The sequence below is a fragment of the Perognathus longimembris genome, chromosome 10, assembly GCF_023159225.1.
Source record: "Perognathus longimembris pacificus isolate PPM17 chromosome 10, ASM2315922v1, whole genome shotgun sequence".
NCBI classification, from domain to species: domain Eukaryota; kingdom Metazoa; phylum Chordata; class Mammalia; order Rodentia; family Heteromyidae; genus Perognathus; species Perognathus longimembris.
Window position 1 is genome coordinate 21,626,325 of NC_063170.1, and position 13,637 is coordinate 21,639,961.

General features: G+C 46.3%; 1 protein-coding gene across 4 annotated transcripts in view; it reads left to right on the forward strand.

Moving 5' to 3' along the window:
* Positions 1 to 13,637, forward strand: part of LOC125358441 (carboxylesterase 1D-like) — a 46,086-nt gene that overhangs the window by 26,055 nt on the left and 6,394 nt on the right. For 2 of the 4 annotated variants that reach the window (XM_048355565.1, XM_048355567.1), the window contains exons 3-9: positions 677 to 821; positions 3,583 to 3,716; positions 4,957 to 5,110; positions 5,393 to 5,500; positions 6,249 to 6,353; positions 8,531 to 8,569; positions 12,779 to 12,919. In XM_048355565.1, coding sequence (XP_048211522.1) covers positions 677 to 821; positions 3,583 to 3,716; positions 4,957 to 5,110; positions 5,393 to 5,500; positions 6,249 to 6,353; positions 8,531 to 8,569; positions 12,779 to 12,919 — 826 coding nt within the window. Of the gene's footprint in view, positions 1 to 676; positions 822 to 1,961; positions 2,154 to 3,582; positions 3,717 to 4,956; positions 5,111 to 5,392; positions 5,501 to 6,248; positions 6,354 to 8,530; positions 8,570 to 12,778; positions 12,920 to 13,637 lie in introns of those variants that run through there. The other 2 variants (XM_048355569.1, XM_048355568.1) reach the window with 2 other exon arrangements.

The following is a 13,637-nucleotide window of genomic DNA, read 5'->3' on the forward strand; positions in this document are numbered from 1 at the left end:
TGGCTCTGCCACAGTGGGCAGGATCTCTGAGCTCCCTGTGACTTAGTTGCCTCATAGGTGCAATGGAAGAGCAAAATAACCCATGTGTGGAACTGATATGGGCCTCAAATGAGTTTAAAACAGGAATGGCAATCACTGCTTAACACACTGGGAGAAGTCAATAAACCTAATCCATGTAAGGACTTTGAGCCTATTATCAGGATGGCCAACAGCCAATGCTGGGATACTTGGATGATTGAATCTTAGCAAGTGGAGACTAGGAGGCCTTCAGAAACACATTTGACTCACTTGGACCTGACAGGTTGTGGCCCAGTCTAGGAAAGAATTTACCAAATGTAAGCCAACACACCAATACCTGAGGGAGCAGAGACGCCAACCCTGAGCTGCACTAGGCTGGCTTCACTGCTTGGTGAGGTCCTCAAGGAGTGGAGTTGTTACCTGGGGATGAGCACAGCAAATCCTGCTCGCTCTGCATGGCTTATGAGGTTTAAAGGCATCCAGCATTCCCACCAGGACTCCCTAGGAACCCTCGTGCCCATCTTAAGGTCTCAAGTCTCCTGGTGGCAGCTCCACTGACAGGCTCAAGCATCCCCAGTGCAAGTCCAGCCCCAGCTGACACTTCTAGCTTCCATCAGGTGGCACCTCAAGTGTCTCAGTGCTCTTTCTTCCCTCCCAGGTGCTCCCAGGATGCAGTGGGGGGACAGATGCTCTCGGAACTCTTCACCAACAGGAAGGAGAGCATTCCTCTCAGGTTTTCTGAGGACTGTCTGTACCTAAATATTTATACTCCTGCCGACTTGACGAAGAACAGCAGGCTGCCGGTGAGCATGGCGACCACTGGTCAACACTGGCGACTGCCATTGTCTGGAATCCCAAGTGCAGTGCTCGCTTCGGCAGCACATATACTAAAATTGGAATCCCAAGTGCAGGCGGGAAGGGGGTGGGGACAGCTGGAGGTGGGGGCAGTATGGACGGGAGTGAATCAGGACTCAGAACTACCAGGCGCCAATGTCCCCACCACCACAGACTTCTAGAACACACAGCGTGAGTTTTCTTAGTTCTCTGAAACTAACATTAGGACAAAACTGATGACTTTTTTTGTCTTTTTTTTTCTTTTTTTGGTACTGGGGATCGAACCCAGGACGTTGCACTTGCTAGGCAAACGCTTTGCCACTGAGCTATATCCCAGCCCCGATGACTTTATTTTAAAATTATTTTTAAGCAGTTGTACAAAGCAGTTACCACATAATGAAACTGTTTTTTAATTTAATGCATTTTCATCAATGCTACCGCTTTCAACATCCTTACCCTCCCAACCCATTCCTTCCCTCCTAATTTTGTAGGATATACATTAAATTCTTGACTGCATTCTCCCTACGTCTCCTCATCTGATGACCTTAGGGCAGCAAAGACATCATTTCCACTAATAACAAGCCATTCTTTACATAAAGAGAAACTGAGGCTCACATGGGAGTCACACAGTAGGGTGGCAGACTCACATAGTAGGTCTCTGGTGTGCAAGCCTGTGCTCCTTGACGTGGACTACAAAAGCAGTTGTGTGTGGTTTTGCTGGGCACACCACAAGGGACCTCTTGCGCTGTATCTGGCAACCTTCACTGCCCCACAAATAGGAGTGGTGCAAGTCAGGCCCTCCCTGAGAAGCACTTTCCTTGCCTTTGGTGCATAATCTAGGGCAGGTTTTGTAGCTCCTTTCTTCCTCTAATGGCCTTTGGCACTGGCCACTGGCACAGTGACTCAGCACTCCCATGTAAATGGAGGGCCAGAGGTCAGGCAGGCTGCCAGGATGGAGCCACGTGGTGGGGACACCATAGGGTGGCGCTAGATCACTCTGGCAGGGAGCCCAGGAGTGGGCAGGAGATTGTGAACTTGATTGGAAACTGGTCCTAAAGTACTTTGCGGTGCAAAGGGCATGGTGGGGTGTTACTCATTTACTAGTTACTGTCCTGGGTACTGAGAGCCCCCAAACATAGTCAGACGTGGGGTCAGGCCAAGGAGGAGCCTGAGCCATCACCTGAGTCCTGTCTTCAAAGCTTTGGGCTCTGAGCTGCATGCACATGTGGTTAATTTCTTCAGCAGGTCAGCCCTTGGGTCCACCCTCATTAGAGATGACCTTGACTCAGCCCTCCCTTGAGGTAGCAGGATCACAGGGGGGCAGCAGAAACAGGGGCTTTGGGGTAGGAGGTAACAGATAATCCAGGTATGTATACAACTTCTAAAAGTCCAGAGTCTTGGGCTGGGAATGTGGCTTGGCAGTAGAGTGCTTGCCTAGCATATATGAAGCCCTGGCTTCAATTCCTCAGTACCACATCCACAGAAAATGCCATAAGTGGCTCTGTGGCTCAAGTGGCACAGTGCTAGCCTTGAGCAAAAAGAAGTCAGGGACAGTGCCTAGGCCCTGAGTTCAAGCCCCCGGACTGGTTAAAAAAAAAAAAAATCACAGAGTGTGGGTTTACATCTTGGGGGTCTGTCATTGACTTGACAAGAGATTTGGACAGCTTCATAACTTCTCAGCCTTGTTCTTGAAATGGGAATAACCACCTGTGAACATCAGCTCAGGGTGTTGGACTTTAGCTCAGTCCTGGCTGAGCACACAAACAGCAGGGCTGATGGTGCGCTAGTGAGAGCCACTGGATGGCGCTCCTGAGCGCCCAGTCGCTCACTGTGCAGGGGCCAGGTCTGCAGGACTGGACAGCTTAGCATGTGGGGGTTGGGGCCAAAAAAATAAACACACCTGGGTCATGTTCTCCCTATACCAAGTATTCCCTGTGGGAGCTTATGCAAAATGCTTTGTTTCCTATTTGTGACGTGAAAAGTTGAGACCTTATTTCACTTCTAGTGCTTAGCACCACTTTAGGTTCATAGTTCAAGTTAGGAGTTCTCTTTTTTTATTACCAATCTTATTACATTATTATTTTTACCACTTTGATTTCTTATCTGCTAGATGGGCTGCTTAAGTTGAAGACAATGAATTATAAATTATTCTCTTTCATCTTGAAGCCCTATCAGCAATAAGAGACTCTCAGATAACGTTAATTCAGTGAATGAAGGCTTCCTGGAGGAGGGAATGTGAGCTGGGGAAGACGTGGGTGTGCAAAGGAGACAGAAGTGAGGCACATTAGGAAGCAGCACCCTAAGGCACTGCTGGGTCTTAAAATAATCGTTCGCTTACTTAGAAGTTTTGAATTCACCATTGAGCGAGCACGGAGGTACAGCAGAATTGTGCAGGACACCTGTGCTATGCTCATCTGGATTATGATCCAGATGTGAGGAGGGTGAGCGTGTTGGAGCGGGTAACACATCCTCGACCTCCTCTGTTCCTGTGACAGCCATCCGAGCCTGCAGAGCTCTGGGAGGACATGGCACTGAGGAAGAGGGGAGAGCAGGGAGTGTAGAGTGGCTGACGAGCTGGGCCTGGCTGGGAAAGCTGGGGAGGAGAACAAATACCTTGTGCATCTTTGCTGGCCACCGGTGTTGTCTGCATGACGACCTCCTTGAGCCACAGAGGGAGACAAGTTGAGCCAGGCTCTGCCTCCCCAATTCTTCCTCTGTTACTGTGTGCAGGTGATGGTGTGGATCCACGGAGGTGGACTGGTGATGGGCGGGGCGTCTACCTATGATGGACTGGCCCTCTCTGCCCATGAGAACGTGGTGGTGGTGACCATTCAGTACCGCCTGGGCATCTGGGGATTCTTCAGGTAAGGTGTTGGTCTCTCATCTATGACCTTTAGTTGGATTTAGATGGATTGCTGACTTTTGATATAATAAAATGCTTGAAGCTGTGTAATGATAAGGGAAACAAACTTGAATAGCTCATAGTTTGACAAAGTATAAATCTAAGAGTATGTGCTTCCATCAGATTGCTCCCTAGTGAGAGGCCTTGAGCTGTGTCACAATGTGGTGGAGATATAGAAAGGGAATCTACACATGAAAGTGCATGTCACAATATGGTAGGAAGCCAGGGAGGGACAACCTTCTCTGTTTTGTTTTCTTTTAAAGTAATACCTCGCTCTTCCTCAGGAACTAGCCTGGGTCACATGAAGCTCCACTAGTGTCTTCTAAATAGAGCCCTCAATAGAGCTTCACTAGCTTCACCTATGAAAGGCTCCATCACTGCTGAGCACGGCCACATCAGAAACTAGCAGTGAACCCTGGGAGGCCAGTCAGTCCTGTCCACAGCAGCCTCATTTCCCTGTTATTCCCTCAACCAAAGCCCTGTGTGTCTGTCTGGATTGAGGTGATAACTACAGGTGTTTACAAACTCACTCTTTTAATGCTACAGCTTCTGGAGACAGTAGTCAGAGAGTTCTTTGAGGCAAAGATGAGCCATGTTGACCTCTGCTCAGAATCCCACATTACACACGTGCCATCCTAATCCTTGACATCCTAATCACAGCTCCACTTTTCTGGCAGCTCACAGCAGTGCTCACACTGTTGTCCCATAGCCCTGCTGCTTCTCTTCTCCCGAATTACCTTCTTGCAGATATTTACAAGTATTCAGGCTTTCCCTGTCATGAGATCTGGGCCTAATCCTGCTCTTTCTTCATCTGACTGTAGTTTCCCATGTGCTGACATATCTTTCTGTGTGCGTGATCTGCACTGTGTGCAGAGTGGAGTTAGTCATTTTGAATGTTATTCTCCCGCATGTGTTCTAGCTTTCCTTAGTCCACTGTTGATGTATAGCGATCTCAGTACATAGCTGCTGGGAGAATGAGAGCAGAGCCCTACAGAGGTCAGTGATACTAGAATGAGAAGCAGAGGAGAGGTCTATGGAAGGGGTGCAGAGCCCAGCCTGACTCTGGAAAGCTCGCTGAGAACCTCCAGCACACCTGTGCTCCCAGGAATCCAGAATTCTGCTGTGTCTAGGCCCTGCCATACCTTCCATCCTGAGAGTCTTGCCCTGACAGCTGTGTCCCACCCCACCTTGTTCTCTTTCAGCACAGGGGATGAACACAGCCGCGGGAACTGGGGCCATTTGGACCAGGTGGCCGCACTGCGTTGGGTCCAGGACAACATTGCCAACTTCGGAGGAAACCCAGGCTCTGTGACCATCTTTGGAGAATCAGCAGGAGGTGAAAGTGTCTCTGTTCTTGTAAGTGTTCCTCAACCAGATCTTCCTGCCATCTGCTCCAGCACCCTGGAGTTTCACCAGAAAAATTTGATGTCCTGTGACCATGATGGGACCACTCCTCACTGGTCATGGCCTGTATCTCAGGCTTCCCCAGGCCTATGTTCCCCAAGGAAAAGGAAAAGTCAGGGCATAAACCTGGGCCCCTGGCTAGGACAGAACAAGAAGGCAGGAGTCTCAAAGAACATCAAGGTGGCTGACCTTTCCTATGAACACAAAACATCCTCTTCTCCTCTCTCCTGCCAGGTGTTATCTCCATTGGCAAAGAATCTCTTCCACAGGGCCATTTCTGAGAGTGGTGTGGCCCTCATATCTGCTCTGCTTAAGACTGAGAACATCAGGCCTATGGCTGAGGTAGGTCTCACCCTGGACAGCTCTGTCCCCCTGTCCTCTGTAATCCTTAAGAGACTTTCCTGTAAGATTCAGCTAGATCCTCAGGGAGTCCCTGAAGAGAGAGTAGCTAAGCAAGAAAGCTCCATTAGATTCACATTTAACTCTCATTCTCCATATTCTGAAGTAAATTTTGTTTTGCCTGTTCTGAAGTAACTCTCATTCTGTACAATCGCATGAACACTATCACTCAAGCCTCCTGCACCTGGACGACTTTAATATCTGGAAGACAATAGATGCCCAAGTACTCCCCATGTGTTGAATCCTGGTAGGATGTGCTGTAGTATGTCCCTCATCTATGAGTGAGGAATGGGAACCACACAGTGTGGACGAGCGTGCCTGAGGTCCAATATTGAACCCGTGGAAGGGGTCTGGTTTTAGAACAATTGGAATTTGGGGCTTCATTCCAAATGGCTTCCTTTTCAGCATTCAACCTTGAGAACATTGTTCACATTTTTTCCTTCACAGTGTTTGGCAGGGGCAGTGTGTGTATATTTTGACAGAGATAAGCGAACCCAGGCCTAGATATTGTGTCCTTCATGTGCCAATATCCCCATTAGACACCTGGTGGTTTGCTGCCACCCCCCTCCCTAGGATAGGTTTAGCTACCTCTGCCATCTTGGTGACCTGGGCTCACAACAGGAACCCCATGTGTATTTTGGTGAAGACAGAATATTGCTCGTGACCTAGTGGTTGCCTGTGATCTCTGCAGAGAGTTGCAATCACAGCTGGGTGCAAAACCACCACGTCGGCCACCATGGTTCACTGCCTGCGCCAGAAGACAGAGGACGAGCTCTTGGAGGTCACACTGAGACTGGTAGGTGCCTCCTTCTCGGGCTCCACCCTGTGTGACTGGGTCCAGGTGTCATTCATTTACTATCCTCTGGATCCATGCACTCTACCACACACACTGTCCAAAACTCCACTTCAGTAACTTTGTCAGACTTCTAACCCAATTTGAAATTTTCAGTTAGTTTGTAGAAAAACACTTTTGCTCCTTTATATCATGATGAAAAATACCTAATAAGCCTCAATCTTGGTCAAAGGTAAATCTTTTACATGTTTATCTTCAGGTATATGTTTTAAAAATGTTCCATGTTGGGGCTGGGGATATGGCCTAGTGGCAAGAGCGCTTGCCTCGTATACTTGAAGTCCTGGGTTCGATTCCCCAGCGCCACATATACAGAAAATGGCCAGAAGTGGCACTGTGACTCAAGTGGCAGAGTGCTAGCCTTGAGCAAAAAGAAGCCAGGGACAGTGCTCAGGCCCTGAGTCCAAGGCCCAGGACTGGCAAACAAACAAAAAAAAATGTTCCATGTTTGTCGGGCCTCAATTCCACATCCCCCCCCTATTTTTCCCGGGGAGACGCCAAGCCCCCAATTGTGAGGGACAGTCGGCTCTGCTTCCCCCGCCAGCAGAAGAGGCGAAGCATGTCCCTTTCGGGCTAAGCTGAGCTGAGGTAGGATGCTGAAGACCCCCGGTCCCAATCCCTCTCACGTATAAGAGCAGACTCAGACACGAAGATCTTGGGGAGCCAGTCCGATGTTCCACCAGTATCAAAGGGTTTTATTCAAGGGAGTGGTTTATATAACAGTAATGACGGGCAGGAAGAGGAGGGACTAACTGAATATTAACGATTGGCTAATGGGCTGTCCATCAGGTGATGCCACGGAACTTCCTCTATGGGCAGAGACCACAGCCCCCCAAGGACTGGGTCTCTGGGGTCATCGGTACCATTACACTCATGGCCCAGATGGAAGGTGGGGCTGGTTTGCTTCTCTTCCGGCAGAACCCGGAAGATGGGAGTGGCTAGCTTTCACACTGCCCCAGGGTGGGAGGGAAGGCAGCATCTCAGGACCGCCCTCTCCCCCTCAAGGCCAAGCTGAATCCCCAACACATGTTCCCACATGTAACTATCAACCTGAACTTGCAAAGTGGTTTTTCAGATAGATATCACAATTTATATTGGTACAGGTAGAAACCATCTAAATGGTAACACAGTTAAGTGTGTTAATTGTGAGATGCTTCTGCAATTTCTGAGACATTGCATGAATTAGAATTCTAGGATAACTATGTATCTATGCACCCAGTTATCTATCATTGTCACATTAACCAATTCACTTATGTAATCTCATGTTCACTAGTATACATCCTTCCACAACTTCTCATACTTTTAGCTTTTCATTCCCCCATGAGTCATCTAGCCAACACAAACTATACTGGTTCACTTGATCTTCCAAAAGCAGTGATCTATTCTTCAGCTGCTGTAATAATATCAGCTTATCAATTAATCCATCCAACTCACCAGATTGATTCACCCTCTTCTTAGGAATCAAGGTCTTGCAATTTTTCCAGCAATAGTTTAGGAGTGAACTGTGGGCTGGCCCTGTCATGATTTTACCCTTCTAGATGCCTTCTAAATGCCAGTGTGGAAAAGCAGTGTAGGCAGAGAGTTCATCTGTTGTTAGTCAGGCTGGGATTCCTGGTGGTTTACCATGGCTGAGCAGAGGCATGGTGAGACAGGGTTACAGTATTCTCTCTTTTCAGGACCTGGTGACTGCAGGTTCTGTGTGGTTTCTTGAGTTTGAGAAGTGTGATGAGGTGGGAAATGGACACAGGAGGTCAGAGAGATGTCCACTCCTCCGTCAGCCTTATCTCTTCTCAAGGCCTCTGCAGCTGTGGCCATAAAATTCACTTCTTTCCACTCCTCCCTCAGAAGAAAGCTGAGATGATGTTGCCAGGGAAACAAGTAAGGGAAAGGTTGAGGAGGAGAACAAGCTCAGACTGCAGACATCTCCAGGGTTCCCGAGAGTCATCTCTCTCATTGGAGCTGCCAATCCTTCATTCCCCTCCACACTGTTGCCTGCCCAGCAGGGCCCATGTCACATCTGTTTTCACCTGACCCAGGGGGAGGACATACAGAGAAGGAGAATCTGCTCTACTTCCAGCTCAAAGGTCAGCCTGCTCACACCTGTCTCATCTCTGTCATTACAGAACTTGTCTAAGCCTGATTTTGTTGGAGACCCCAGAGAGGTAAGGACTTCAGCATTCTTGACTGCAGATTTGCAGTCTTAACACTTTTTATTTCCAATTGGTTATAAATTCTTTGTGGACATACTGTGTACATTTCTGCATGTATTGTTGTCTTTGTACATACATTGTTGAGACCAAGAGGTGAAGGACTTGCTAGTTAGCATAGCCAGGAACCAGAAGCAAGATTAGAACCCACTCCCTATTCCCAATCCAGTGCTCTTAGTCAGAAAATCATTCTCTGGACATGGACATACCTCCCTCATTTATGTTTCCTGCACCCAAAATGCATCTGCAGAAGGAGACTACACTAGAACCTTCTGCCATGAAGAAGAAGTCATTGACCAAGGGTCAGAGCCCTTCCTTGAGGAGCACAGAGCTCTCAGCTGGTCATGAGGGTGGATGTCAGTACAGGATGGAGCTGAAGATTTTAGTTCTGGGGAAATTATCCTACTAGAATCCATTGAACTCTTTCTCTCCTGTTGTCCTCCCTTGCACTTGCAATGACTTGCCAGGGTCTTGTGCCATGAACTGTGCAGCATCTTAGAATTTTATCCTCTCTGGCTTGCTCTTAGGATCCTAGTTTTCCCTTAAAGTACTTGTAAGGATGAAAAAAGATTCTTTCAGCCACCCAGAAATGGTGTATGAAGCCCTTACTGTCTGACAGCAGCTGGGATATCTTAGTGGAACATTCAGAAATTCCCTGCTCCCTGGAACCTCCTCTCCCAGGTAGGGTGAGTGCTTGGACAAGAAGTGCATACAGTAATAGACAAAATATGTGGTGTGTTTTAATGGAAACCAGAAATGAGATTTTCATAAGAGAACAAAGATAGCGATGGAGTTGGTTAGTGGGCTGAATATAGGCTTCATTAGATTCTACATGTAATTGTAAGAAACTTATATTATAGGCAGATAAGGAAAAATGCCAGAGCAGCATCAGATCCCTATCTAAGGCCTCCAAGAACCTAGTTTTACTATTCCAGAGAAACTTTTACTAATAGAAAGACAGCCCAAGTAAGTTATAACAGCATAGAGATTCTGGCCAGAAAGGAAAAATCGAGGTAGCTGGCTTGAGAACACAGATTTGAGCTCCGGGAAGCTGGGTCGCTCCCGCCTCCTCACTGGCGCCAGAGGAGGGTCAGCACTCCATTTACCTACTGTACATAGTGGTGACCAGGAAGAAATCCTCCAGACAGGCGGCACACAGACACAGATCGCAGGCTGGGCACGGCCGGGCCGAAATTCCAGAGAAAGCAAGACATGACCCTATATCTATAGAACCCCATAGACTCTACTCCCAAGTTACTTGAGCTGATCCAAAACTTTGGCAAAGCATCAGGATATAAAATAAATCCTCAAAAATCAATGGCTTTTCTATATGCCAATAACCCGAGGAGGGAGGCTGAAATCGGAAAAGCAACTCCTTTTGCAATAGCTTCAAAAAACATAAAATACTTAGGAATAACCTTAACCAAAGAAGTGAAAAACCTCTATGATGAGAACTTTAAAAACCTGAAAAAGGAAATAAGGCAGAACTAAAGAAATGGGAAAACCCTCCCATGCTCCTGGATTGGGACGATTAACATTGTCAAAATGGCAGTACTGTCAAAGGGTATCTACAAATTCCACCCAATACCCATCAATATCTCAACACCATTCCTCAATGAAATAGAAGAAGAAATCCAGAAATTCATATGGAACAATAAAAGACCCCAGATAACAAAAATAATCCTTAGTAGAAAGAATAGTGCGGGAGGAATTACAATAACAAATTTCAAGCTGTATTAGAAAGCTAAAGTAATTAAAAAAAAAAAAAAACCCAGCTTGGTATTGGCACAAGAACAGGCCTGAGGACCAATGGAACAGAACTGAAGACCCAGAAATGAAACCACAAAACTAAGGCTACTTAATCTTTGATAAAGGAGCTAAAAAAGTAGGATGGGGGCTGGGAATACGGCCTAGTGGCAAGAGTGCTTGCTTTGTATACATGAAGCCCTGGGTTCGATTCCTCAGCACCACATATACAGAAAACGGCCAGAGGTGGCGCTGTGGCTCAAGTGGTAGAGTGCTAGCCTTGAGCAAAAAAGAAGCCAGGGACAGTGCTCAGGCCCTGAGTCCAAAGCCCAGGACTGGAAAAAAAAAAAAAGTACGATGGAAGAAAGACAGCCTCTTCAACAAAATGGTGCTGGCAAAACTGGTTCAACGCCTGTAACAAATTAAAACTAGATCCTTATATATCACCCTGCACCAAAATCAATTCCAAATGGATCAAAGACCTTGAAGTAAAATCAGATACCCTGAAAACATTACAAGAAGGAGTAGGAGAAACACTTGGGCTCCTTGGCATAGGACACAACTTCCTTAATAAAGACCCAGAAATGCAGCAGATCAAAGAAAGGTTGGACAAATGGGACTGCCTCAAACTGCAGAGCTTCTGCAGGGCAAAGGACATATCTTGCAAGATAAACAGAAAGCCCACAGATTGAGAGAAGATCTTTACCAGCCATACAACAGACAAAGGCTTCATATCTAAAATATACACCGAACTCAAAAAATTAAATTCCTCCAAAACAAATCCTCAAAGAACCAATGCCCCCCTCAACAAGTGGGCTAAAGACCTAAAAAGAGTCTTCTCTGAAGAGGAAATGAGAATGGCCAAAAGACACATGAAGAAGTGCTCTACATCACTGGCCATAAAAGAAATGCAAACCAAAACAACACTGAGATTCCACCTCACCCCAGTAAGAATGTCCATTTATCAGGAAAACTAACAATAACAAATGCTGGAGAGGATGTGGCCAAAAGGGAACCCTACTACATTGTTGTTGGGACTATGAACTTGTTCAACCACTTGTTCAACATAGAGCTCCCCTATGACCCAGCAACCCCACTTTTGGGCATCTACCCAAAAGATTATAAGCAAGACCTCACTAAAGCCACCAGCACAACAATGGTCATTGCAGCACAATTTGTCATTGCTAAAATATGGACCCAACACAGATGCCCCTCAGTAGATGAATGGATCAGGAAATTGTGGTACATATACACAATGGAATTCTATGCCTCTATCAGAAAGAATGACGTTACCCCATTTGAAAGGAAATGGAAAGACTTGGAAAAAATTATACTAAGTGAAGTGAGCCAGACCCAAAGAAACATGGACTCTATGGTTTACCTCATAGGGAATAATTAGTACATGTTTAGACTAGCCATAGCAGAAGATCACAATAGCCCAATAGCTATGCTTTTATGAACACATAAGATGATGCTAAGTGAAATGAACTCCAAGTTATGGAAATAAGTGTTATATCACTGTTGTAATTATTTTCAACGTGCCATGGAAACCATACCTTTCTTTTTGTTGTTGTTTCTCTCATATTCCCTTCTTGTGGTTGTACCCCCTGCTATCACTGAATCTTATCAGAATACCCTGGGTACTGTATATATGGGTATTAGAACTAGGGAAGGGAAAGGGAATATCAAAATCGAGAGACAAAGAATGAAAAGACAAACAATTCCAAAAGCAATACTTATAAAACAATTTGGTATAAACCAACTGAACAACTCATGGGGGGGGGGGCGAGGAAAAGGGGGAGGAGAGAAGCAGGGGAAAATGAGAGAGGAGGTAACAAGTTGAACAAGAAATGTAGTCACTGCTATACATATGAAACTGTAACCCCTCTGTACATCACTTTGACAAGAAAGGAACAGATTTTAAAAAGAAATCTAAATTATGTAATAGGTCTTTAAACGGGAGCCCCACCCCCTCCACACATACTTCTTACACTCACATTTAGGTTCATGAACCTAAGCATGGACCTCTGCTGCAGCAATGGCTCAGTGTCTGCTAATTTAGCATTCACTGCAATTCCACAGACATAACAACGATGGAGAGGAAGGAAAGATTATAGATATAACAATGACAGACAGACAAACAGATAGGAAGGGACTTCAAAGTAAAACATGGACTGTATGTGTTATGTACTTGAGTTTCTGTGAGGATTCTTCTCTTTGTTTCAGACATTGTCCTGTAACATCACCGGATCTTGTCATAGTGCTGCCCTCAGGGACTCTCAGACTTAGACAGGATCCTGAGTCTCTGTGGCTATAACCACAGGTGTCTGTGTACTGCCTGTGCCTCCATGCAGAGAGGGGAATGGAGGTGTTACCTGGAGCAGCATATCACAGACACTACATTTATGTCTTCCCCAGTGCATTCCCTTCCTGCCCACTGTTGTTGATGGAGTGCTGCTGCCCAAGACACCTGAAGCCATCCTAGCAGAGAAGAGTTTCAACACTGTGCCCTTCATCGTGGGAATCAACAAACAAGAGTTTGGCTGGATCATTCCCATGGTGCGGATGTACAGAACTCATGACAGACTTCATCCCAGACACATCACCAACTGCCTCCCTCTCATCTCTGCTCCCATCAGTTCTTTTTTCTCTGTGTGTTGTGTCCACCAGAGCTATCCTCATTGTCAAAAGTAGATATATCTTTTTGCTCTTTCTTTTGCAGGTTTGGGGACTTGAACTCAGAGCCCGGATACTGTTTCTGACCTTCTTTGGTTAAAGGCTAGCACTCTACCACTTGAGCCACAGTGCCACTTTCAGCTTTTTTCAGAGTAGTTTATTGGAGATTAGTCTCATGGACTTTCCTTCCCAGGCTGGCTTCGAAACATGATCCTCAGGTCTCAGCCTCCTGTGTAGCTAGGATTACAGGCATGAACCACTAGCACCAGATAAAAGTATTAAGATTCAATAGGAAGTTTCTCTAGGATGGACAACTATTCCATGGATGGTGGAGCCTTAGGAGCTCCTCTTCCCAAGCATTATCGTGTATTGAAGGATTCTTGTGTAGACATGAGAATGTGCAGATGGAAAAGCCTAGAAAATTTTGGAAGAGAAAGAGCTGAGGGCCAAGAGAGTCAGGCTGGGATGCAACAATTTCTACTACCTGGACTGTCATGTCTCATAGATCTCCACAATGTCTGCCTGAGCTCTCGAGTGTCTCCTTGCAAAGATTTCTAGATAGCTGCTGTGTGGTGGTGGTTGTTGTTTCTGGTAGTTCTGG